The sequence below is a fragment of the Chlamydotis macqueenii genome, chromosome 2 (genome assembly GCF_036417535.1).
Source record: "Chlamydotis macqueenii isolate bChlMac1 chromosome 2, bChlMac1.mat, whole genome shotgun sequence".
NCBI lineage: Eukaryota > Metazoa > Chordata > Aves > Otidiformes > Otididae > Chlamydotis > Chlamydotis macqueenii.
In genome coordinates, this window is record NC_141557.1 from 69,864,169 (window position 1) to 69,889,393 (window position 25,225).

At 43.5% G+C, this 25,225-nt stretch overlaps 1 protein-coding gene across 1 annotated transcript in view; it reads left to right on the forward strand.

Annotated features, from left to right (window-relative positions):
• Positions 1-19,032: 19,032 nt before the first annotated feature.
• The window catches only part of NEDD9 (neural precursor cell expressed, developmentally down-regulated 9), a 74,354-nt gene continuing 68,161 nt past the window's right edge, over positions 19,033-25,225 (forward strand). Inside the window, exon 1 of the mRNA XM_086740222.1 lies at positions 19,033-19,143. Coding sequence (XP_086596348.1) covers positions 19,141-19,143 — 3 coding nt within the window. The 5' untranslated portion in view covers positions 19,033-19,140. The remainder of the gene's footprint in view (positions 19,144-25,225) is intronic.

Consider the following 25,225-nt stretch of genomic DNA (forward strand, 5'->3'; position numbering starts at 1 on the left):
GGCACCCACCACCTCTGTACCTACATAATGGAGCTCATGAGACAAAGTGTTAAAATGGGGGAGAGATGATCAGGAGGAACAGCATAAGCCAGCAAGGTCTTCTGTGCAGCCAAGACACTTGTTGTTTTTGTGTACTTCCGAAATCCTTCAATAGAGATCAGTCCCTCAGTATTCAGGTCTCATCTCTAGCTTTCTCCCTGCATATTTTCCCCCTCTCCTCCTCCTGGTATGAGAGAGGCTCCCCGACACTTGCTCTCTAAGTAGCTGGCAGCAGCCACACAAAGAACTGTGGCTTGTGCTGCAAATGTAGCCACAGAAAAACACACACTGACAAACCACACATCTAGAAATACCCCCCACCCAAAGGAAAGCATTAAAATTACCATCATTAACCACTGCCTAGTGTGGCTCTCAACTCCCAAACACCCAGTAGAAAATACAGATCCATTTCAGACCCTCTCTTCTCACTTTTGGAAAGCAGCTTTGCAATTCTTGTGTAATTACTCAGAAGGGGAAAAAAAAAAAAAAAACAAACCAAAAAAAAACCAAAAAAACCCCTCAATTATATTCTCCATAAGTCATGCCACTTGCTGGCTGAGTGCTGCCAAGCAGCAGGCTGAATTTGCCGACCGAACCAAACAAGACAGCTCTGTGGAAAGCCGACACGGCGCTTGGGAATGCCAAGCCAAGCAAGCAAACAGTTTATCAAAACAAGCTTTACTAAATCTGTCCCATGAAGCAGAACAAACATGTGGGCAACGCCATTGCTATGAAAGGAAGATATGCAAGACTCCAGTCCTTAAACCTACTCTACACTTTGGTTCTAGCATAGCTGTGAAAATGAGTAGATATTAAAAATCACCCCATCAAAAATTCTGATCATAGCCAAGGCCCCAGTATAGACACAATCATACTAACATCAGACATCCTCCTCCTGCCGGTAAAGTTTATTCCATCTGGGAAATTCATCTGAGCTACAAATGGATGTAAAGTCGAGATTCTTCTAGCCTCCCAAAAAATCAAAGTACATCCACAAACATGAGATATGTTACTCACTGCCTGTGCAAAAAGCCTTGCTCTGCAGTGTTTGTGCTGGAAATAAGAGGAAGGCCTTGTAGAAGAAATCAAGAGGCTTTTCAAGCGTATTTGTGCTGCAAGCGCTTATTCCTGGCCCATAGCACCTCAGGCAGGGCTGTTCAGGTAGAAAGCACTCACATACAGGATGGATACTTGCACACACACATATTTTACTGCATCATCAGAGCTCACACATGCCAGACAAGCTTCATAAATTGCCCATGCTGAGCTCTGTGGTGGTGGAGGCAGATCATTTATGACAAAGCCAGTTATCTCTGCATTCAGTAACCACCCTCTATGTCTCTCTCACTCAACTCCTGTCTCCCTACCTGAGAGGTTAGTGAACCCCTGCCCCTCACTCCTACTTTACCCCCACCACACATCACACTCTCCAGAGTGCAATTACTTCATATAAACCACATCACGAAGCTAAGCGTACCTGCTAGCCTACTCCTTTCAGTCCCTTAAGTTAGCAAGGAATAGATTTTTAGGCTGCATATACTACCTAACATAAAATGCCTCCTCTTGCATCCAAGTGCACCCAAATGTCTAACATTTCCGTTCCTATTGCACCTATGGAGAAAGATTAGCGATGGTGATCCTTACTTCCTATGCGTACAAGCAGTATTTTCAGCCACAAGTTCCTGCTGTCCCCATACTAGAATTCAGATCCCACAGCAGACCAGTAAGTTCATCCTGATCTAGACCTTCCTACGTATACACGTACAGTACATCTGTTACCTCTCAGTCTTTAATGTATTTATGCATAGATTGCCTAATACTGTGTTCTACATTATTTCTATTCTGATGATATACCAAATTTGAAAAATAATTGTAAGCTTACATAAATATTCAGTGCCTCATGGACTCACAAAAGAGCCATCCTGGTATTTTCCTTTGTATTAACAACTTTGTCCTTTCACTGCCCTCTTGAAAGGCTGTCTTCAGCTCAAAAACTAAGTGAAAAAGCCTCACCTTTGCTCAGTATTTGCAGTGTTCAGAAGTACAAACCCAATAGTAACATTCTGGCTGTGGAACCATAAAATAATTGGCACCCCAGCGATGGTTCCGCTGAGTCTTCTCAGGTGTTACAGGTCCTGAGTGCAGGATGCCCTTCCTCGATGGACCGAGGGAAAGCAGCCCTAAGTTAAGGAGACAGGGGAGTACCCCACCCGCTTTAACGCACACCAGGAATGGCATTGAGTTACAGCAGGTGAACTAAGCCAAACAGAGTACTGGATGGCTTGTTGGTGGTTAGTGGCAGCATCCCTGAGGAGCCTCTCACTTGGCTGGCAAGCTGAAAGATGACACTTGCTGCCTGCTCTGCCCTTTCCACCTGAGATGCTCAGATCAAGTTTCCCTAAACCACTGCTCGCAACAGTCGAACATTTGATAGTTTCCAGGCATTCAGTGTTTTTACTCCAAATGGCTAAAACTATGTGGGAGAAATCAGTTCTCTCTGTCTAGAGCCACTGAAATTAGTAAATTCACTTAGCCTGACCTGCTTGAACTATAATGGCCATAGTATTTTATCACAACACTTGTGCCTCATGCAAACTCTTGCTTACCAGCAGCCTAACTTTTTGAAAAAGATTCAGTGCTTACTTAGACTTCATGTAACAGGGGAGCCCCACATCCTGAGTTAAGTGGTTAGTTGCTGACACTGAAAGCAAAAAACATTTTTAGTTGCCTGTTTTCTAGTTTGATTTGTCCATCTTCAGCACCTAACCACCTTGCTATATCCAGAGATAGTTTTAATTATCTATTTGCTTTCAGGTGCTAGTGGAAGAATATAAAATCCCATATTCAACAAAATAAGCTTCGCTTGCCTCTCTTTAGACGTCATGGTTCAACCTATGCCAGTGCTGCTCGGCCATTCTCTGTTCTCTGCCCGTCTGTCAACATCCTTTTAAAAGCGTAAACACCAGGAGTGGACTTAGTATTTCAGTAATGGTCTCATTAATGCTGTACACATGGAAATATCACCTCCTTGACCTTTACTCAGCAATCCGCTCTAATCCGAGACAGTAACATTTGCTTTCAGGTGTACTGTATCACGCAGGGAGTGCGTGTTTAGCTGATTTTCCATTATGACAGTGAGCCTGACTGAGCCACTGGTTTCCAAACACAAATGGCATGGCTCTAAAAGTACATTTTTTGGTCTGTAAGCACCTTGAATCTGACTGAAGATCTAAACATACTTTTTTTTTTTTTTTTTGCATGAGATTAGTTTACCAGACAATCCAGAAGACCCTGAAGAACAGTTCTGTCCTTGACATTGTCCTTTATTACTTCATCAATGGTTGCATCATCATCATTGTCTTTGCTTAATGAAATACGACATGTGCTCTCAAGTCAAAAAACCAAGTGACTGAATAGCTCTGAGCCTAAAAATTAGCTCTTCAGTCTATCTGTTAGGAACATCCATTCTGAATGCTTCCTCATTTACAATTACTTTAGAAAGTGTGATTATTAGCCAGATTGCAATTCATTTAACGCCTTTAATTAGGCTTACATATTTATAGTTTTGCTTTTTGTTCAGAAAATCATCACTCTTACAGAGTTTATTTGAAATTATGCAATTCCACCACTTCAAACCACATAATTTGTTAAGCTCTGTGCAGCACCTAAGACAGACAAAGCCCGATCTGACAGACCCCTTCTCCAGCACTCCAGTGTACGTGACCAGTAACAAGATAAGCCTAGTGCCCTCCTTCAGCACCTTCTTGCCCTGAGAGGAGTAACGGGTTTACTCAGGGCAAGGAAAGGTGGCAGAAGCACTATGGAAAGAAAAAGCTCCCCTTTCAAAGCATCCTACCTCTTGATTCTTCTGGTTCATTGAGGATAACCTCTCTGATGCACACACCAGGCAAAGGCAGACACCGAAGGGACAACTGACCTTCAGATGTCGTCCACTTGTGCTTGGTGCATCTCTGTTGCGTTGTCATTACCCTGGGCCTGTCCAGCTTGCACTATTTGAAGAAGGGATAAACCTGTGATAATTTGAGGTTGGCTGCCTGTGTAAAATGATAGATAGGAACATCCCAGCCTGGGCCCAATAAGATGGATTAATAAAGACCAGTATCCCAAACTTCAGGCTGGAGACTGCTGCTGTTTCTAGTTACATAAATGGTAACACAATGCTATCTAGCAGTTCACATACTGGTTAGCATTCTTGTCTCACAGTAACTTGCTGCTAAATGCCTGCAACAGGAGCTCAGGTGACCTTCCAAATCCAGGTGGAAGGTTTTAAGAACTGAATTATTACTTACATACCACAGGAAAGTAACTGATACTCCAAAGTGTCTTTGACTAATGTATTTTGTCTAACATTTCATCTGCTCCAAAACTGTGTCCGATTTATCACTTCTGGCAAGAAATAGGATCACTTGTGTGGCAAGCTTTACTGATTAAGGTTGAAAACAGTTTGTACAATGTTATTGCCACCTGTATTGAAGACAGAACAGCTGCTACCCCTCACACTGACTTTAAAGGGTAAAGACAGATAGCTAGAAAGCTGCATGCACATTTGTGTGGGAAGCATGAGGAAGGGAAAATGCTGGCAAGACTCATGCTATAAGCACATCTGGGCTCCGAGAACAGACATCCACTATTTAAGGAATGGCTCCCTGATGCTCAGCTTTGAAAGTGAAACAAATATTTAGTGCTGGCTCTGAATTTTCCAGCTTTTGACTTTAAACCTACATGAAACAGCCTTTGCAGCATGGAGCCATTCCACACTGATTTGCTCACTGGGCTACTCTGGGGATAGCCAACCTTCAAGAGGTGATCCGCTACGCCCTGGCTGGCTCCGGAGTCCAGCCAGCAAAGATCAGCTCAAAGTTTCCAGAGGCCCCGGCAGCACTTGGTTTGTAAGCAGCATTTTCTTGCCGATGGCAATATTTGGGAAACTAGCTAAGAGTTAAGGATTTCCTGGACTTAAACAGGAGGCACCAGGGGCGTGACAGAGGACAATTAAGGGGCTTTTAGGAGGGGGCCTTGCACAAAATCTTGGTCTCCACTTTCTTCTTCCTCTTTGTCAGTGATATGCTTCCTCTCCCACAACCTGCTCTGGCATTTTCCCCTTGATGAACGTGCTTTGCTCCCAGCAGGAAGGGCAGCAACAGCAATCACAACAGGAGAGAGGCTCAGGGGCAGGGAAAACTTGCACTGAGCTAAGTTTTTTGACATAAAATGTGTTTATCAAGAAGTAGCAGGCACGCTGACCTGCTGGAAGGGATCTCTTTGGTCAGCCTTTTTTAATTCAGGAAAGGGTGAGGACCATTCGCCTGAAGTGTCAGAGGAAGGTGGAGAGAGCATTATTACATAAAGCCTCTTTCAAACCAGTCCATGTTATGTTCTCAGAGCAAGTCCTCTGGGACATCCCCAGCAGCTCTACTGCTGTGCTCCCAATCTCTGTGATACTCCTCCAAAAGTTTAAGTTGAAAATTTTAAAACTTCAATACAGCACAAATGAATAATAAAGCAGCCCAGAATTGCAGAGATGGATAGATTTGCTCAGGCTCAGTTCATAGCAAGTTCTAAGCTATGACTGTTCTCATCATTGGCTCTCAAAACACAGAAGCGGCAGAAAGCAGAAGGGATATAAATGGCGACAATAAAACTCTGAAGGAGGGAAACAGAGGGGAACAATCAAATCAAAACAAAGGGACAGAGAGGAGAGCTCTTGAAAGAGAGAGTCCTAACAGGAGGTGAGAGAGTATAAGAGTAGGTCAATCCCTACCACTTCCCTCCCCATCAGCAAACAAATCATCACTGCCAGGATCTCGTTAGGATTATTCAGCAGCCCATCTCCCAGTGGTTCCAGCACCCCTACAGACCATGCAGCATTACGGGTGGCTGTGGGACAAGAAGCAGGTAGGGAAGATTAACTATTTCAGTCCCATTTGGTGATCCTGGATTGATGGAAAACCCTTAAATGTGAGACACTGCTGGCACTATAGCCTATTTGAAAAGCCTTACGGCCATTATGGGAGATCTCAAAGAGATGCATCTTTTGCGGTGCATGTGGGAATCACCTTGAGTTGTTTCACCCCACTCCTCCGCGTGGCACAGGAGGATCTGGGCATAGCTATTGTGACTAGACCCCTGGTTCCTCCAGGGATGTCTCTTCTCCCTTCCTGTAAGGTGAGGACTTCCAAAAAGGCTGGAGGGGGAAAGAGCCACAAGAAGAAAGCAGTGGAGGTAGAATCAGGGTGGAGCTCAAAAAAGCTTGGTTTTCATTTTGCCCAGCCTAAGTTCAACAGCACCCCACCACACAGCCCTCACTTCATCGTAGCTGTCTCTTCAGAGGCACTGTCCCTTTTTCTTTAGGAGAGCTGTCTCAAAAGCATCAGAGAGAAAGCACATAGCCGTAATATCACATAGCAAAGGCCTCTGGTTTGAGTAATTCCACTAAGAGATAGACTGGGTCAAATTTCCTTGCCTCCTCAAACAGTATTGGTAAGGTTATATATATATGTGGAAGACACAGCTTTAGTACTGAATCCATAATAAACTGGATTATAAAACATCCTCCTACATGGGAGAAAATATTTGAGGTTTTGAGATAATTATTCTCAAGAAAAATCCAGATTTACAAAAAATGAAAGTCTAAAAACCACTTATCCCTTCTTTTCCCCATTGTGTTTTTTTTAAGCTTTGAGCACTTCAAAATATTTTTTTTCCTTGCTTCAAGGATCTTATAACTAAGCCAAGAGTTAAAATGAAGGTAATTTTGAGCTAGAATTTCAGTTTTGAGCTAGAGGTTTTCTACTCAAAATTATCAAAACAGGGCATTTAAATTAAAAAAAAAGCCTGAAATTTTTATAGCTACATCTCCTATAATTATTAATTCTCATCAAAAGAGTTAGTTTTAGATAAAGTAGGATTTTGTTTTGTTACAAAAATGAGAGAAAATGGAGAAAAACATTCCCAAGCAAGTTATCACTAACAAGACTGTCAAATGCTTTGCGTTCGTGTCCCAGGGAAACTGTTTTATAAACTGAAACTTACTGCTATTGCAAAAGCAGGAAGAGACTCCTCTGACCTCCACAACTTCCACGCTTAGAAAAGCGCGTTCCAGCACCACTAAAAAAAAAAAAAAAAAAAAAAAAAAAGCTTATCTGCAACTGTGAGTTTGTGACTGCTGGCAAACTGAAGCAGATGTACTGAAACTGCTTTGATTGCCCCTGCACATACCTCAGAGCACTACCAAGGCCACCAGAAGGTTACAGATCCCAATCTTGTCCATTGTCAATCACTTAGCACATTCGGAAAATGTGTCATCTGATGAATGGCAAATTCATGTCCTCTCTTCCAAGGTTTTAATCCACCAACAGATTTGACAGAGCTGGCAAAAGCCAAGGGATTCACTTCCCTTAAGGCTGATGGTCCCTACAGAACCAGGGGATAAATTCAGGGAAAAATTGGGAAGTCGTGTTGTATTGTAGGTACAACAGCTCTTATTCCCACTCTTGAAATAACACAGCTGTGTGTGCTCCTGAACACACTGGGTGAAAGGGATGGTCCTTCCCCACAAGAGGAGCAGAGGACACCCAGCTCCTGGTCAAAGCTATGTGTCGTACCCCCAGACTGAGCCTTTAAGATCAGATTCTGCCACACACCAATGTAAACATGAAGTGGGCTTATTGACCTGGCAAGGGAAACGCTCTGGTTTTATTATCGGACTCTCTGAGTGATTACAGATTCGCATCGCTGTGGGAGAGCGCAGTCCTGGTCCCACACTGCGCCGCGGCCAGGGCTCTCACGAGCTGAATTCCCCTGGAGCAGGCCCAAGCCGAGGTTGGGCGCTGGTTCCTCATACCATCTCCTAGAGGTGGTACACTGCAGCGGAGCTGCTGGAGCATGAAAGTCTCAAGAGTTGCTTTTGTACATGACAAAACTGTGAACAGCAGGGTTACTTGCGCAGGCTGTTCAGTCACCCAACATGCTGTGTTTCCTTACGGGGTGGGCAGCCCTGCTCGCCCGCTGGTCTCGCGCTCACCAGCCCGTCATCGCTGCGAGCTCATCCAGCCCCCGAGACAGCCAATTCTAGGTGAGCCTCCTGTGCAACAGCGCAGGCCCCACTACAAACAAGTGTTTTTCATTACTCTTGAAGCTTAAGGAAAATGGTTTCCAGAACTTTGAGAGGAAAAAAAAATAAAAAAATACCAAAACCCCAAACTCCTTATACATATAAAAATTTATGTCAGAGGCTTGCTGAACTTTGAGAAGCATTTGCTGCCAAGTGGCAGGCCCTTCTTTTTGTCAGCAAACCAAACATATACATTTAGGTTTGGATGACCATTTAACTGGTATGCTAGTGAGATGTTTATCCAGGGGTGGAACTCGCTGTGATTGGGGCAAGGCAAAAAAAATAAAAAAATCCACAAAAACACAGAACAAAAATGAATGGCTTAAAATGTTGCAAGTGGTGTTTTCATATTTATCCCAATGTTGAAAACAATTACACTTTGGCAAATTTTCAAATTCTTATTATTTGATAGTGCTGCAAGTGAGCCAGGGGAAAATAAGCATGAAAGTGAATGAACTGATATTCTTGAAGCAGAATTGGATGGGCGCTGAGAGGAAAACATATCCAGGATAATCTCCAACTATCATATGCACATCTCATAACACAAAAATGTATTAGGTACTGTTTATAGGGCTTCAAATGAGTAGCTGACAACTGACACTTAACTATGCACTTTTAAATATATATTTTTCTTGGGTAACTCACACTTTTCACATAAACACATTTGGTTTCAATACAAGGGTATGCTTGTTTTTTTTTTTTTCTTTAACACATGAAAATCTAAACTAGTCCTTTTGTTCCTAACTACTGTCCTGACAGCTCAAACCATTATTTACTTCATTAGCAGTCATTTATCTCATGAGATATATCACTAAAACGGCTGTCAACTTGGATGCAAGTCCCTTCCACCGATGTTACAGTTCTTTAGATAGTCCAACAAGTCTCGACCTCACGTGGAAAATCACACATAGCAGCTGAAGGAACCAGAATATTTCTGCCAGCCTGCAGGTACAGGAGCATTCGGTCAAAGGCAGCTACTGCACTGTAACACACAGTGTTTGGAGCATGGACTCTGCTGGCCAAGGCCCTTGTCAACCTGGTGTAACTTATCCTGTCACTATGGCAGGCATTTTTGTGCAAAGCAGGGGTGGCAAACATCACGGCCAAAGTTAGAGCTGAACAACCAGCTGGCTTGCTCAAGTTCGGATTTAGAGGGGATCCACAGACTAAGGCTTCATTTGCCTAACTTTGTCCAAGAGGCTCAGTTTAGTAGAGAGCTAGAGCTACTCACAGGTTTGCATAAACAAAACTGGAGGCGGCAGTGGTTCTCCTCGTACCCAACAGTTCAGCTGCGATGCAGGGAAACCAGTCTTTAATTCTGTTCCTCTGTCTCACTTGATCACCCATGCTTCAACTCTTGTGAACTTACTTAAGCCACCTAGTTGTAAGGTCTTGCAGGAAAAGGAGGGAGTACTCATCTAGTCTGCTTTCAGTTTGTCAGTATTCACTGCTTGTAAGTCTGGCCTCTTGATCCAACAGTGCCCCACCAATCAGGCCAGAGTAAAACAGCAAGGCATCAGCGACACAGTCCAAAACCAGGAGAGCCATACTGAGATTCCCAGTTCACCTCATGTGGTGGAGGGAACATAAGCACCAAATCTAAAAGCTGTCAATTAGCCAAGTTATGAGATTAATCATTATCCTGCCAAATATAGCAGTTTCTACATCTCTTTATGGTTCTAATTTCATGTTCCTTCCTCTAGAAAGTTCATATTAGACCAGACCACTACCATCTCCAGGATCTTAAAAACAAACTATTTAACCAGATTATTTGTCCTCCTCCTGTCAAGTCCAAGTGACATTTACAACTACTAATTCAATGAGCTGATGCACCATTGCTGAAAAAGAAATACAAGCTGTAACGAGCTCTGAATGGGAATTGTAAAAATAGTTCTTGAAGTAATGCAATTGCTAATTACTCATCCAAAGCCTTGATAGGTTTTAAACTTGGATGATCTACTTTGGTTTTGCTCATTTTTCTTATATGCTTTGTTTAGAGTATGGACTTAGGCAGCCAAGAAATCCCAAGAAAGTGAGAGAAGACAAATAAAAACAGGAACGGGGAAGAGATGAAGTCATAATATGGGAAGTAAATTGACCAGGAGGTCCACAGAAGTTTAAGAATATAAATCTTTTAGGGCAGGCTGAGGGGCTAGACCTAAGTGATATCCCCTAACATGTAACTTTTGAGCGGGGATGACTAAGTGGACATCTCAGAGCTGGGGAAGAGGTCTGCACAGGAATTATTTTACATCCCATAATACAAGACTAGTGAGGTAAACCAGGCAAGGTCAGAAGCAATTTGCAATCCCTATAGACCAAAAGCTGCTTCTTGACTTGCCGAGGGCTGGATAAACTTCAGCTACTACTGCTACAACAGAAATATTTGGAGCGTGGCTCTCAGCCACACACATTGGATGGAGCCCAGCATCTCCCCTCACACTGGCATTGACCTCAGCTGGTGATACTGTGTGAGGCCACAGGCTGCCTTGGGGAGAGGGGAGCACATGGCTTATCTTGTCATCTCCGTCATGGTGGTAGTAGCTTCTGGCAGAGGGGTTGGGCACATCATCAGCTGCCGCTGCAACTAGACTTAAGAGGAATTGCAAGTCATACCTTTAACTCTGGGTGGAGTAAATGTAAGTGTTTCATGTTTGTCTTGCCTTAACTCAGAATGGCTTATTCATAATGGTCAACTGAAAGAGGGGGGTGGGTGGGAAAAGTCACTTCTTTCTGGCATCAACTTTGAAGCCAAACAGAGCTACTGACCTGTAACCTTTTCTCTTGCCTTTGGCACAGCACAGAGCAAGCCTGCGCTAGCGTGCAGTCAGGCAGAAGATCACAGCTGCAGTTCTGGGTTATGCTCACATAGGCAACAGTAGTTTGTGATGATGGCTTCCCTCAGTGATACTGCCTGTATGCCATGGGTGCCAGTCCCCTGATGAATGTATAGGCTTGCACAGCTTGTAACACCATCCTCCGAACAGCTGCCCAGGCAGAATACAACGAGTGCCTGCAACTCCTCTCCACTGCCACGTCAACCTTTATTGCTCAGTTTTGCCTGGGACCAAGTTGGTCCCTGACAAATTGAGCTTGCAAGCCAGAGACTGTGTAAGGATACAGGCTGACGCCTGTCTGCCCACTGGCAGGCACTGGGGGGGCTCCTAGCGTGCTGATGGGAAGAGTGGGGCTTTAGGAGACAGCTATGGGCATTGTTTCACCTCCCTGAGGCTCTGGTCTGCTGCCCGTGACTAATTCTTCACTTAAATTAGAACACGGGGACTCCTGCTGATACACGCACTTCCAACGGGACAGCCAAAGCTTTATTTTCCTTTAGCTTTTAATGACACAACTTACTCTGCTTTTACATTAACTCATGTCTGCTTTGCCTGCTGTTCATTAGGCTCTTTATTACCTCTTGTCTCCTGTGACTTACCTCCTCCTACCCTCGTGCACAGTTAAAGACTCAGTGGGTGGCACACATCATGCTTACAGCGCTGCAGATGGGATAACGCGAGTCTGTAGATTTGCCCGGGAGCAAGTACATGTAGAGGTGTAATAATCCTCCCCAGGCAGCTCATTCAGCAAGGGTATGGGTTTGAACCCTAGAGATGCCTCCAGCTTTTTCATTGCCGGGTTGTACCTCCCAAAGCGTGATGTGCCTGAAGAGAAAATTGGCATGGCTTGGTGCAAACTGAGCACTTACTGGCGCAGTATTTCACAGAATCATAGAATTATTTGGGTTGGAAGGGACCTTTAAAGATCATCTAGTCCAATCCTCCCTGCAAGAAGCAGGGACATCTCCTACCAGATCAGACTACTCAGAGCCCAGTCCAACCTGGCCTTGAATGTTTCCAGGGATGGGGCATCCACCACCTCTCTGGGCAACCTGTGCCAGTGTTCCACCACCCTCATTGTAAAAAATTTTTTCCTTATATCTAATCTGAATCTACCTCCCTCTATTTTAAAACCATTACCCCTCGTCCTGTCACAAGAGGCCCTATTGAAGAGTCGATCCCTAGCAATCCTTTAATATTGCTCCCTATTTGCAAATATATTCAGAAAGGCCCAAAGCAGCAGCTTATATCTGAAAGTTCATGAAACAGCACAGTACAGAACTGTATTTCAGAGCTGGCATCCATCTGTTGTAACTGCCCATGCTCAATTTCCCAACATTTCCCTACTGCTCTATGACGGAAAATAAGCTGCCAAATGCTCCCAAGACTTAGCTTAGCTTTTTTTTTTTTTTCTGAGCACTGAACTGGCATTACTTAATAACAAGCCTGGCATGGTTTGCTCAGTGAGCTGACAGAGCTCAGCCCAGGAGCCACCAAGCATGCTGTTTACAGAGCGTCGGCAGCGTCTGCTGTGCCGCACAACACGTGGAGCGGGGCTGTAACATCCACACTCATCTGATGCGGAAATACAAACACATTTTCTCCACCTCCAGGAGCAAAAGGCTAGAAAAATTAACCTTCCATTTAATTTCCTTCCTCTTGCTCACCTCAGGCAAGGCAGTTACCACACTGATGCAACCTGTTACCAGAACCAAGCACCTTGCATCGGCAGCATATATGCTGCCCACTGGTTTTTGGGTTGGTTTTTTTTTTTCTAGATAACACAGGCAGACACCAAAGCTGCACTTCTCCCTTGTTCAAGTGAAGCTCCACTGCAAGGGGGGGTCCTATTGACCACCAAGGAGCTCATCTGCCATCATGCATGCCACAGGCAGCTGGTACGGCAGGGCTCTGCATCAGCCTGCTTGCTTGTACCTCCCAGGAAAGCTGACAAGGTCCAGCTCCCCTCTCCCTCAATTTTCTCCATACAGAAGAAAAACTGGGCATGTGTTTTAGATCAATATGCACGTCACTGCACATATATGTATGTGCAATATATAGATATGCACACAGATACTCCAAACCTCCCTGCCACATCCCTGGTACAGCACTCTTAGCAACCAAAATTATTAGGGATTAAAATAATACTACAGCTACAAAGTCAAGTACTCTGAACCAAGACTGCACAAATAGCCTTTATATCTGCACTTCTTAGCCTTCACCCTTATGCATTTTATCACATACTATTTTTCCATAAATCCCCTGCCTTATTCAGTGCCAATACTTTAAGCGTTATTTAGGAGCTGTGCGCTAATAAGTAACCTGTCTAGAAGGCTCCTGCTTTATTTGTTGTAAAGTCATAATGTGCTGCTGCAGCTGTGAATGCAGTTTGTTGAAAGAAAAATCATGGTCTCTTGTACCAAAAAAGTTTCCACAGGCTCAGATTGCATCCGTAACAGTTGCGTAGTTCCTACAAAATGCCTATTACCTTATTTGACCCCAGGCTTTGAAAAGAGATACTTTACATTCATCTACTTCCAATTAATTACACTGAAACATTTCTGGCCTGCTTTGCTGGAACGGTATGCATGCACTACAGCAACCAGAAGCAGAGGGCTACACTTAAATTAATCAAGTAGTGGAAGAAAAATGTTAGGTACAAGTAAGAAAGGTTTGGGATTTTTTCCTCTCAATTTCACAGTTCATTTTGACCTGAAAACAAATCTAGTTTTCAGTTCAGTGAGCTCGTGAGCAAAGTTGGGTTAAGTCAGAAAACAGTTGTCAGCAAGTATTACCACAAATTCAAACATTTGGCTTTACAATTTTCCAAAACAAAACTGTTTAAGAACACAGGTATCAAAAGTTTAATATAAAAAGTATGTTTTTAATGGAAATGAAAAGCAATATTTTGGATTGCTTATTTCTCCTGTGCGTGCCCCTGCCCCCCAGGTAATTATGAAAGAAGTAGACTGCAGCTGAAAAGAGGTTTTAGAAATGTCTTTCCCCATCCATTGAGAAGCAGCTCAGATAAGATGCCTGATGGCAGGTGCCGCACATCCTGCCCTGGATGATGCTGAATTAACTTTCTGTGCTTCTCTGCTCCTTTCAAAATATCACCTTTCATCACTAGGCAGATAAACATGGTATGGACATCCACAACAGCAGCGCTACCTGACAGCTGAACATAAAAAATAACTATGTAGTTCAGGGCTGAGGAGGACATACGGTATATACCAGATAACACATGGGGCTGCACAGCATTAAAAGGAAACACAAAGGGAGCGACTACACTGAGTGATAAGGAGAAAAGTTTTCTGATTTAAGCAACTTAACCTCAGGTAAACTCAGCCAAACCTCTGCTCCAAGCCCTGAAGGAGAGTGACCTCTGAGGTAATGCTCTTCAACTCTTCAATTTACCCTCCAGCATGCTGAATAGATTGAGAGGTATTTATGGTTTAAGCGTGGTGGTTATAAAGTGCTCCTTTTCTTGCTCACAGTTCAGTAGCAGCCATCGAGGCGAGGCCCATCCCACGTAGCCATGGCAGGAGCGGCTCTTGGTTCAGGAACTGGGGCTGATTACAAGATTTGTACCTGTGGTTTGACCCCAAAACCATCAACCCACTCAGTCAAAGTCTGTCAAACATATGAACACCTTCAAGCAGGATCCTACAGTAAGAAGTACCAGGCAATTCCTACTGCAGGTTACTTGAAAACTCAGGTACATTCCCTGTAGTTTAATTTCAATGCAATTTTTGCTCTTAGCTCACACACACTTTCTAAGCAATGACACCAAACACTCATTAATCAAGGTTTATGCCTCAGCCATCTATTCCCACTCTTTGTCAATGTCTCCCAGCTCTCTTCACCCCTACCTACTAACACTTTCCTCTCCACTTCTGCATCTGGCCAGAAGAACTCCTCCAATCAGCTTCCCCATGAGCAGAGCAGGTTAGATGGTTATTTGCAGCTACAGCAGTGACTGTTTTCTGGGGTCCTGAAAAATCGTGCCAACCAGAGTTGTCAAAGATGAGATCTTCCTATGATGCAGAAAACAGACTCTGTTCCCAATGCCACCACTGATCTTCTGCCTAGATCTCACACAAGTCACTTCAAGTCCTCAAACCAGTTCTTGCTCTCTCACCGTTACCTGCTCGGGTTGCAAGGACTGCCCGCGTAGCCTGTCCCTCAGGCTCTTCTCCTAATTAGAAACCAATAACTTCCTGAAGCACTTCATTCAGCACAGAGAGGTGTTTTTGAGTACTAGAAGAGCAGATAACTGAAAGACTAACTTTCAAAATACACTGGTGAAAATAAGAAAACAAATAAAAAGGGGAATTCAGCATCACAGAATAAATAACCTGTTTGTGGAGCAAAGGCACAGAGTGTCTGTTCATCATGGAGCAAGAGGGGGAAAAAATGCCTTATGGCAGGTCTGGAAGATATGTGGGTTGCACCTTATTTTTGTTCCTCAGTGCCACGAAAGGCTACAAAGTAAAGTCATGCAGTACATAGAACAGCAGTCAGCCCTTTCGGCACAATGCTGTCCTTCTTTAGAGGAGAGAGGCTTAAGATTTTTTGTTTGCCTTTCTTCCTTAAACACAGCTGATAAGGGTTTCTTTGGTGTTTTTATTTAGAAAAGGAATTTAATTGGATCTGTCTTTCCATCGTTTTTCAGTACTATGATTTACCCTGGTAAACCACATAGATCACAGAAGGGTAATTTTGCTCTTGGTACCATTTGGCAAAACAAATGTTTTCTGTATGCCTCAGACTGTGCTACAGGAACAAAAATATTAATTGAAATGTAAAGGTTATAATCCCAAAGCACTTGTGTATTTGGTTGCCTAAGTTATGAAGTGAAGTGCTGGCTGAAAGCTCAACTATTCTGCAGCCTTTGGTTCACAGGATTTAGCACAAGGTCACAGCTGCCTAACGTGAAAGCAAGAGAATCTCAAAGGGAGTAGCATTACTTAAGTAAGCAAGAGGGATTAATGCTGTAGGCACTTCATAGGCAAGTTTCATGCCTCACTCTTGCATAGTGGAAAAAAACAAAAACAAAAAAAAACCAACAACAACAACAAAAAAACCCCACACCCTATCAACAGATGACATAACATGCCAACAGACTTCAGACTCTTAGCTGATGCTTTTAGCAAAAGGCCATCCTGCTTTACTCTGTTCTATGGATCCTCAGCTAGAGACTCCTCCCAGCTATACAGTCCTTCCTGGGCTGAGTACATGCCAGCTGGTCAGTAACACATTTCAGGAAAGCAGGAGCATTGCTTGGATCAAATACCTTGCCTGTCATGCCATACTTGAGAGTTATCGCTTCAGAAATAGCTCAAACATCTCAAATTACATTCTTGATCCACAAGCAAAGGAATTGACACTGGCATTACTGTAGTGGTACAACAGCATCCCACAGCTATGCCTGTAAGATTCCCCACACCTAGACAAACCCCAGCAGCGTCAGCACATCTCCCAGGTGAGACACACGTTCAGTAGGAACAAGAAATCCTGCTCGAGTTGTTTGACTCCATCACTCCTCTGATGGGACACAAGAAAGGCGCACACAGTCCTTCCTCAAAGTTGCACCTTGCAGAAGAAAAGTTGTCCTGGTAGGACAGAAAAGACCTTCCTTCCGCTCCGAGAGAAGGACCACAGGCAGCGCATGGCTCTCCTCATGCTGGAGAGAGGGAAGGGGAAAAGCCAAAGCAATTGCTAAAGCTTCTACAAAACAGAGTCCAGAGAGATGAACAAAGTAAGGCCAACACCAGCGGTTCCGCAGTGACACAGCCCATGCTGCTTTCATGAAGAGTCCTCTTGAAGGTGTCTTCCACTCGGCCAAACCCTTTGGCCCAATGTCTGATCACAGTTCTGGCTGCATATTGAGCTAATACACTGGGCTTGGTGCAACAAGTCGTCTCTGGCCTCTTCATCCCTCAGGACACTTGCTGTACTTGACAGACAGGGAAGTTTTTGATCCTGTCTTTAAATCCATTGGAGGTTGGATGAGGAGTAAGAAATTGAGTTGAACATGTTGAACATGTTTTAGAAGTCAGGGGGCAGGGAGAATCAACAACAAAACACAATAGGCAGCTGGCTGCTATTTGCACACAAAAATACAATTTCTGTTTCTTCCCTGGGAAGTGCTGCTTCTGTGCTTAAGACCCAGACAGACAGGAAAAAAAAAAAAAAAATCATTGCCAGGACATCAGTTTTCCTCATTTGTTGGGAGCAGAGGAAGGAGACTGCTGTGCAACCTTTACCAGCAGTCTCACTGTCAGCTGAAGGACCCTATAGCTTACTCCATGCCTTTGTTACAAACCTATTTTGTTTGTGGTTGAGAGGGAGAATGTGTTAGTACCATGATACAAGCATATTTTAAGACAGTAATTTCTGCCTCATTTTGTGCAGTTGTGTCCTTCATAATTATTGGACAAGATGTGAGTATTGTCTAGAAACATGCTGGGGAGATGGTCAAGAAGCCATGCCTCCTGCGTTCTCCACATGCAGCATACAGGATAGTGAAAGCATTTTGATGTTCAAGAGCCACTGTCATACCTCAGGGACTCCCCCAACAAGTCAAGAGAAGCAGTCACCCGTGACAACCACTTTTCTGGATTTGGAAGTACAAATAGTGAAAGTTACTGAGCTCTTCAAAAAAAACCTAAGTGTACTCTGTTTCCAAGGTTTCTTTCAGACTGACTCTCCTGGCAAACAGAAAAGATCCCAAAGCCAAGTAACTCTACTCAACCTCAAGCTCATCCTGCCCGTTGCATGCTAGAAGGATTACGTTATGGCTTACTGCAGTCGTACCCTGAGCCCACCTAAAACTTCACACTCTCCACATGTGGCATAAAACCTTCATGTATTCCTTTAAGTCACTATTTTCTCACAAGCTTGCTCAGCTATTTCCTGACAACTCCCATGGGTTGGTTTTTGGTTGGTTTTTTTTTTTTTTTTTCTTTTTCTTTCCGCAGTTCAGGTCTGCCTTTGAAACATGAAGTGTCTCAGAAAATTCGCACGGAGGAAGTGGTTATCAGTGGACAGTCACTTACATACCTGAAAGCTCAAGCGGCAAATTCCACGCATGATAGCAGGTTTTGTGTTCCTTATCAGAATAAGGGCAGGGCCTCAGCAGTGTTATGTTTGGGTTACTCAAGACAACAATCAGGTTTAAAAAACGAACCAAAGTGACCTCTGAAAGCACAACTGGTCATTTTAAAGCTAGATTAATGATCTCCAGTATAGAGATTGAGCCTTTGTTTTACATTTGCATAATTCATATGGTGGTCTGGCTCCAGGCACTGTCTCAATATGAAGAGTATCAAAAATATTTTTAAAAAGATTAGACTATTTAAACTCATAAAATGCGACATTGTCAATCCACAATGGTGGCTTGGTTGCACTTTGGTTTACCAGCTGCATTTCTCTCAAAGCTTGTTCAGTGAAGCCCACAAAGTAGCTGATTTTACCCTGGATGAGGTCTGTTTGACCTTTTGTTTCTTTAGCACAGAACTGCAACATTAAGCTGCAGATCTGCAGATGAAGGAACTGCTGGATTAGGAATTCCAGAGCTATTAAACAACTCAGGGTATCAGCCTTCCTGATAAATGCATTGGGAGCAGTAAACTAAGGCCATGCATCAGTTCATGATACCTGCCAAAATTTCTTTGCCCGTAACAGGGATATTAAAAAAAGGTCATGCTGCTGATTAAAACCACACATCACTCACAGTGGCAAAGTTATTTAATCATATTTTAGAGTTTTTCCCCTGAGGTCAGTCTTGTGCATCATCATCAAGAGAGGCGTGCAGGGAAACCCTGCACAACACAGAGCTGTTTGAGTTGGCAAGATGGTAAGTAAATGGAAAGACATTTTCCTTCTTTGTTCATCTCTCATTTCATTTCATTTCAGGTGGAAAAAGAGCTCCTAAGTCTATGAAGAAATATTTGGAACAAGGAAATCCTGCAAGGGAAAAGCAGTCCTACAATTGGGAAAGGCAAAAAAAACCAGCCGATGCAACCACAATGCTGGATTTCCTATGGAGATAACCATCGCCAATGCACAAAGCTGCTGTGTTCCTTCGATTAACATACTGTAGGTGGAAGCCAAAAACACTGGATAATGGTGAGTTTCACTTTCTACAAAGTCAAAAGCTGTTTTAATAGAAGTGTAACTGCCGTTCTTTTCAGTTCAGCAAGAAAATACTCTCTTTCTCAGAGGCTGACGAAACACCCACGTTATTCAGAGGTCAGGCAGAGCACCCATTGTTAGGCTTGGTCACAACCAGTCTTAGTGCCAAAGCTAGAAAGAGCTGGTTCCCTGGGTAGGGATAACGCTGCAAGTCTTGGTAGTAAATGTATCTTTACTGAACCTACTCCCAGAAGGATTTTTTTCCAGTGAAGAAAAGGTAGGCTTATCTCTAGTAAATGATGTCTCACGGGATTGGTACAGCTCGTGGGGGTACAGCATCTAAGTAGGAAGATGTGAGCGACTTCATCCATCTCTCCATTATAGGAGAAATTTTGAAGATTGCACTGGTCACTTCTCATGTTTAAGGGAAGTTTCTAGATGTGAATAGGAAGAATTAGCAACCTGATCTAGTTGGGGATGTCCCTGCTCCTTCCAGGGGGGTTGGACTAGATGACCTTTAAAGGTCCCTTCCAACCCTAACCGTTCTACGGTTCTATGAATTCAGCATCTCTTATGGGCAGTTTAAGACGTTTTAGGAGGCCTTGTACCCCACCACTCTGAAACGTTCACAAGTTCCTGACCTCACACTCCACATTTGCTGCTCTCCAGCACCATAGCAGCCAAGTTCCCATGCAAAGGAAAACATCACAGAGAAGGCAAGTAGGCTCAGGGCTGAGACAGTGAAAGACAAGGAGATAAGAATGTTCCTGACCTACATATTTATGAAGTATTTCTTCTCTCTATCAGCCTGAGTAATATGCAAATATATAGGCATGTCCATGCATTACCACGCACCTACTCTCCAGTGTTTGAAGTCTAGATGGCCCTTGAGGCAAGAGTCACATCATACAGAACAAAGCACATGTCAACACTAACTCCATGCCATAATAAACATTTTTATCAGTAATGAGACCAAATTGGAGCTGAACAAGCTTAACTATGCTCCTTAGCTTTCACCCCCGAATTACAGGCTTAGAAGCTACATCCTTACACAGGTGATAGAAAAGATAAGGAAGCATATTTATGATGTAATTAAGTAAATCACACTGGCCTCCCAGTAATGAACCCATTTCTAATTATCCTGGAGTCTTCTTATCTTGCATGTGCCGCCTGAACACTTGTTTAAGGTGCTGCCAGGGTGCCTGTCATCAGTAACATGAGATTGCCAGTAGGAACTTTGCAGCAGAAACCTGAAAACAGGCTTGCATACCTGTCTCCGTCTGTAGCACCATATTCACCCGTGAGAAAACTATTTTAAAAGAAAACCACAGTGCAATTTTGAAAGGGGTCTGGGTGAAAGAAATTAAACAAGAACTCTGAATCAATGATTTCCTGAGCAACATAAACCAAGACTTCTTAACTTGTTATTGCTTTGAGAAAAGAAACATTTTCCAACTTTCAAAATCAAACCACCCCAACATAAGGTTGTTTTCTGGCTTGGTTTGATAGGGGACAGGAGGAATATCAAAGTTTTTCTTGGAACCCCTTAAGATCCCAAATCCAACCTGCATCTTTTCATATTTTTCAGTGATTCTTTTAACAGAGGTCCTTTTCCGGAAGCCATACTAGTTTCACTTTGTCCTTCATCGCATTTATTTTCCTCACTTTTTACTGCTCCCACTCTAAATGCCAGTCATGGGTCTTTATACCCCTTTTAAAAAAGATAAGTGCATAAATAACAGCCAAAAATGTGCCCTGCGTAAGTCACGTCAGTTATACAATTAAACATTTTCTTTCTCATGTTCTGTTTTATTGAGGTATAAATCAGGACTAAAAGGCAATTTAGCACAGACAGGAATTTTATGGAGGGGGGTGCAGGTCCCCTGGGATTGTCTGGAAAATGAGAAACATACTCATAGATAATACATCTCGCTGGGTGCGAGATTCACAGGAGCTAGAGAGCGCTCCGTCTAGACTGAGATTTAACTTCCTCATTTAAATCAAGTGAAATAAGACTGTGTTGGATGCAATTGCATAAAATCTTTCTGTACTGGATTAAGGAGGTTTTTGCAAAGCCCAGTCACACTGAAGAAATTGTGCGGGCAGAATGAAGCATTGCCAAATCACAGGGAGTAAGCAGGAGCTGAAAGGTAGCAAGTGACTCCCTATGTTTAGCAAGGTTTTAGCTGTGCTCGCTTTGTTTCTTTAACTAAGCAGAAGTTTTCCCTTCTCTCCTGTTACAAAGGCAGGTAGACAGATGCTTGTGGCAGACTTTGATTTCTTCCAGTCAGGACTCTCAGTTGCAGACTTCTCATTTCTCTCTAGGAAAGTATAAATTGAGGTCAAATAAGAAACCTATGCTGGAGATTGCCTGGGAAGAGACAGTGGGATCCAGATACAGCTTTTTTCTTACTCTTAGGAACTGACCAAAACCACTGCCCTGCTCTTGGCCCAAAGTGCCCAGCAAGAAGGGAGAAGGGAAGTATCTGCCTTGCAGTGGTGGCCGGCACAGGTGAAGTACATTTCTCATAGCCCACCAAAGAGAGGAACAGGGTCACTCCATCCTCAGTCAGTCAATGGAAAGTGGGCAATCACATTTTTCTTCGTGTCTGCCCATCCCCTCCCACTATACCCCCCAACTCCTTGTTTGGTATTTATAGAAGGAAGCATTGGTCCTTGGCTATCTTGCTAGTACCACAGTGTTTTATTTCTCTAGCCAGCCCTGCACCAAAGGATCTGGGGCAATAGCATCCACCTAACCTAACAAAGACAACTAGCCTAGGTTGTTCTCTCTGCAGTCAATAGAAATTGGTATATGAAGAAGCACTGGAGATACCTAGCTCTCAGCATCTCAGCTAGGCAGGATAGATTTCAGCCTTCCTGCCCTGAGAAATACAATTTGTACCTAACACTAGCGCCTTCCAAGCAACAGCTGACTAAGCTCTGCCTGCACATCTCAGTGCTTGCATGGTAAGAGGGCAAGGGCAACATTTTGCCCTCTATGCACAACCCAAGCCATTTGGCAAAGCCATGCCCGTGCCTGGATTCAGGTGAGCTGTGTAACTAAATCAGATTGTCCTCATCACTGCTCATTTGGAGGTAGATGTCAGAAACAATGTACAGTGGTTAGTAACAAGCTGAAACAAGTCTACAGGCTCAGATGGACCCCAAGCAAGTATATTTGAACCAAATACCTCCCTCTTGACATGCAGCACCTTGAAGCACACAGCATTAATATTTTACCCTTACAAGTCTTCCACTGTCCAGCGCTGCCAGCTCACAATACATTTTCTGGAGCACAAGACTCCGAATACATCCTGTTTCCAAAGTGCCCCGCCAGCTCCCAGATTTTGCAAGAATCCAGCATTCAATTATTTTTTGTTTAGAGAAAGTTATATATATATTTTTTTCTTACTCAGCTCTTGGTGCTTTATCTGCTCCTGCAGTTCTGACAACAAAGCCAACCCACATGATTTACGCAGGCAGCGGCAGCACAACATGCCCTTCCTGAGGATGTTCTCATCCCAATGTGTCATCAAGAATTTTTACTGCGCATCCCCTGATGCTTTACACTCCAGTAAACTGAACTGCTCTGTGACACTTCTCCAGCAAGTCATCCCTATCCCCTGACCTCCTGCACAAGACCGTTGGCTTCCAGCTGAACATGTACACCCTGCCTAATTATTTAGGTTACCAAACAATAGCTAATTGGTCTGGCATCATCATCAGGTTCTGAATCAGGGTTCAGTAGTATTGCCCGACCAAAGACTGGCAAGGGGAAAGGCCCCTTGCCAAGGGAAGGGAGGGAAACTGCAAATAATATCTGTATTAAAACCCGCAAAGGAAGACTGGGAGGGCTGGAAGAAGCCCATGTAAAGAGGGTGAGAGCTGACAAGAGAGCACAGTACCTTTCAACCATCTGTTTTGTTTTGTACTTTAAAGGTGCAGTAAAATGCATTCAATACTCGATTCCTTAGTTTACAAGGAAAGCAAATTGCCTTATAAGTTTTAAAAGTGGCCTCAGCTGAGCAGCAGTTCTCCCAGCCTGGGTTTTGGGTACCCCATGTCATTCCATGACTACTGCTTTCATTCATGGAGCCATAGCTTTCCATCTATAACCTCTACCTCCAGCTGACATCGATTGTTAGAAGGGCAATCCAACATCCACTGGGCTGTTCCAGCTCCAGTGACACCTGGTACAAGTGTTTAATATTGCCATGCCCAGTTAAAGACAGCCTCTAGTCACTGTGTTTCACTGTTGTGTAGAGTTACCACACTAGGATTGACACAAGAAGTAGCCAAAATAAACACTCTTTGTAGAAATATATAGCATTTTTTGGATGGCCATTTCACGTAAACTCCTATTGAATGATCACCATCACTATCCTGTTGGAGAGGGTGGGGGAGGGGGGTCGGGGGGGGTCCAAAATAGCAAACTAAATACAGATATATACAAAAGGGCTGGAATAGGTGAGGGCTAAGATTTAATGCTCAGAACCAACTTTTACAGGTCCAGAAGCTGTCAGACACTGGGGAGATGTCAGGGAGAAATCCTTTCTGCTTTTCTCAATTTTGATCTGGTTGAAGACATTAACGCTGAACAGAACGAAGAGAAAACCAGAACAAAACAAACCCCCTTCCTTTTCACAGTCTCTCTAACCTAATCCAAGCCAGAAATACTCAGATTTCCACAAGAAAGATCGATCTACGACACGCCCAGCACAAACAGCAAAGCACAGCGCAGCAGGCCACCCTGCAAGCAGCCGGCGCGTGTGAGCAGGCCCAGGCAGGTTAACGGGGCCAGCCACAACACCTGCAGGCTAGGCTCAGACGCAGGGTAAACATTTGCCTTTCCAAACAAAAAACAAATGAAAGGCTTTGGGTTGCCCCACATGAACATAAATGTTTTCCTCTAGGAATTATTCCCATTTGTTTGGTTTAGTTTTTTTGCTGTTTGTTTTTTTTTTTTTTTAAACGAACAAAGAGCAGAATAGAAGCGAAGAGACTCTCTGAAAATACTGTAAAGCTTTATTTGCTTTAATCCTAAAGCAAGAGGATCTAGCATCTACTTAAGTCCCATGAACACATGCATTTCTTACCAGCAGCATTAGAACGCCATTAAAAAACACAGATTCACCAGTCTGCCTACAAATGACAAGGTCTTTACTTGCTCATAATCTCTGCTCATTTCCCAGAATATTTTTAAGGAGCCTTATTTCATTTTAGTCTTTTTCTCCCTTCTCTCATTCATGACATTTCCTTATGCTCATGATTATTTATTTGGCATGGCATTTTGTTGTAAGAAAACAGCCAAGCCCTGTGTGCATACATAGCACAGAATTTCCACTTTAAGAGAGCCAGGGTTGGTAATTTATAGACAGCACAGAGAAACTAACTTAAAGAGTAAATAACTTTAAACATAGAAAAGTTGAGAGGTGTTATCTTTGTATGGCTTTTGGTCAGTCAAACCAAAGTCTTACCATCACTGTAACTGACAACTTTTGCACTGGACCCCAATTCCAGCATCACAGTTTGAACCTCTCTCTGCTACCAAGCCTGAAAAAAAAAAAAAAAAAAAACATCTTGACTACACGCAGCTGCCCTGCTCAAGGGGACTGCAATGCCATCAGCAGTTGCACCCCAAGCCTGCTCAAGGGGAGCCAGGAAACACAGAAGGTGGCTTGTCTCAGGCTCTCTGCTTGAGAGCTTAGAAGCAGCCACAGCTCCATGATTTTCTCCCAGACACCCAAAACTTCTACCCTGCCCCTAGTTGACCTTTCTTCATGGTTAAGCCTAAAGCCATTTACAACCAGCAGAAAGACTTACTCTTTTCACTGGGCTGCAGATCTAGCTTGCTGTTATGAACACACCATACTTGTCCAGGCTGTGCAACAGAGGCATGCATCCCTTCTTCACACAAGGAAAGGAGGATAGCAGTAATGTGGGGCCATTCCCTACCAACACCTGGAAAACAAATTGGTAGGTGCTTCCCTCCTTGTTAATTAAACATTTGAGCTACAACCCTTGTTTATTCAAGTACCTAATAAGAGAAGACTGTGGCTATTTTCTACTTAAC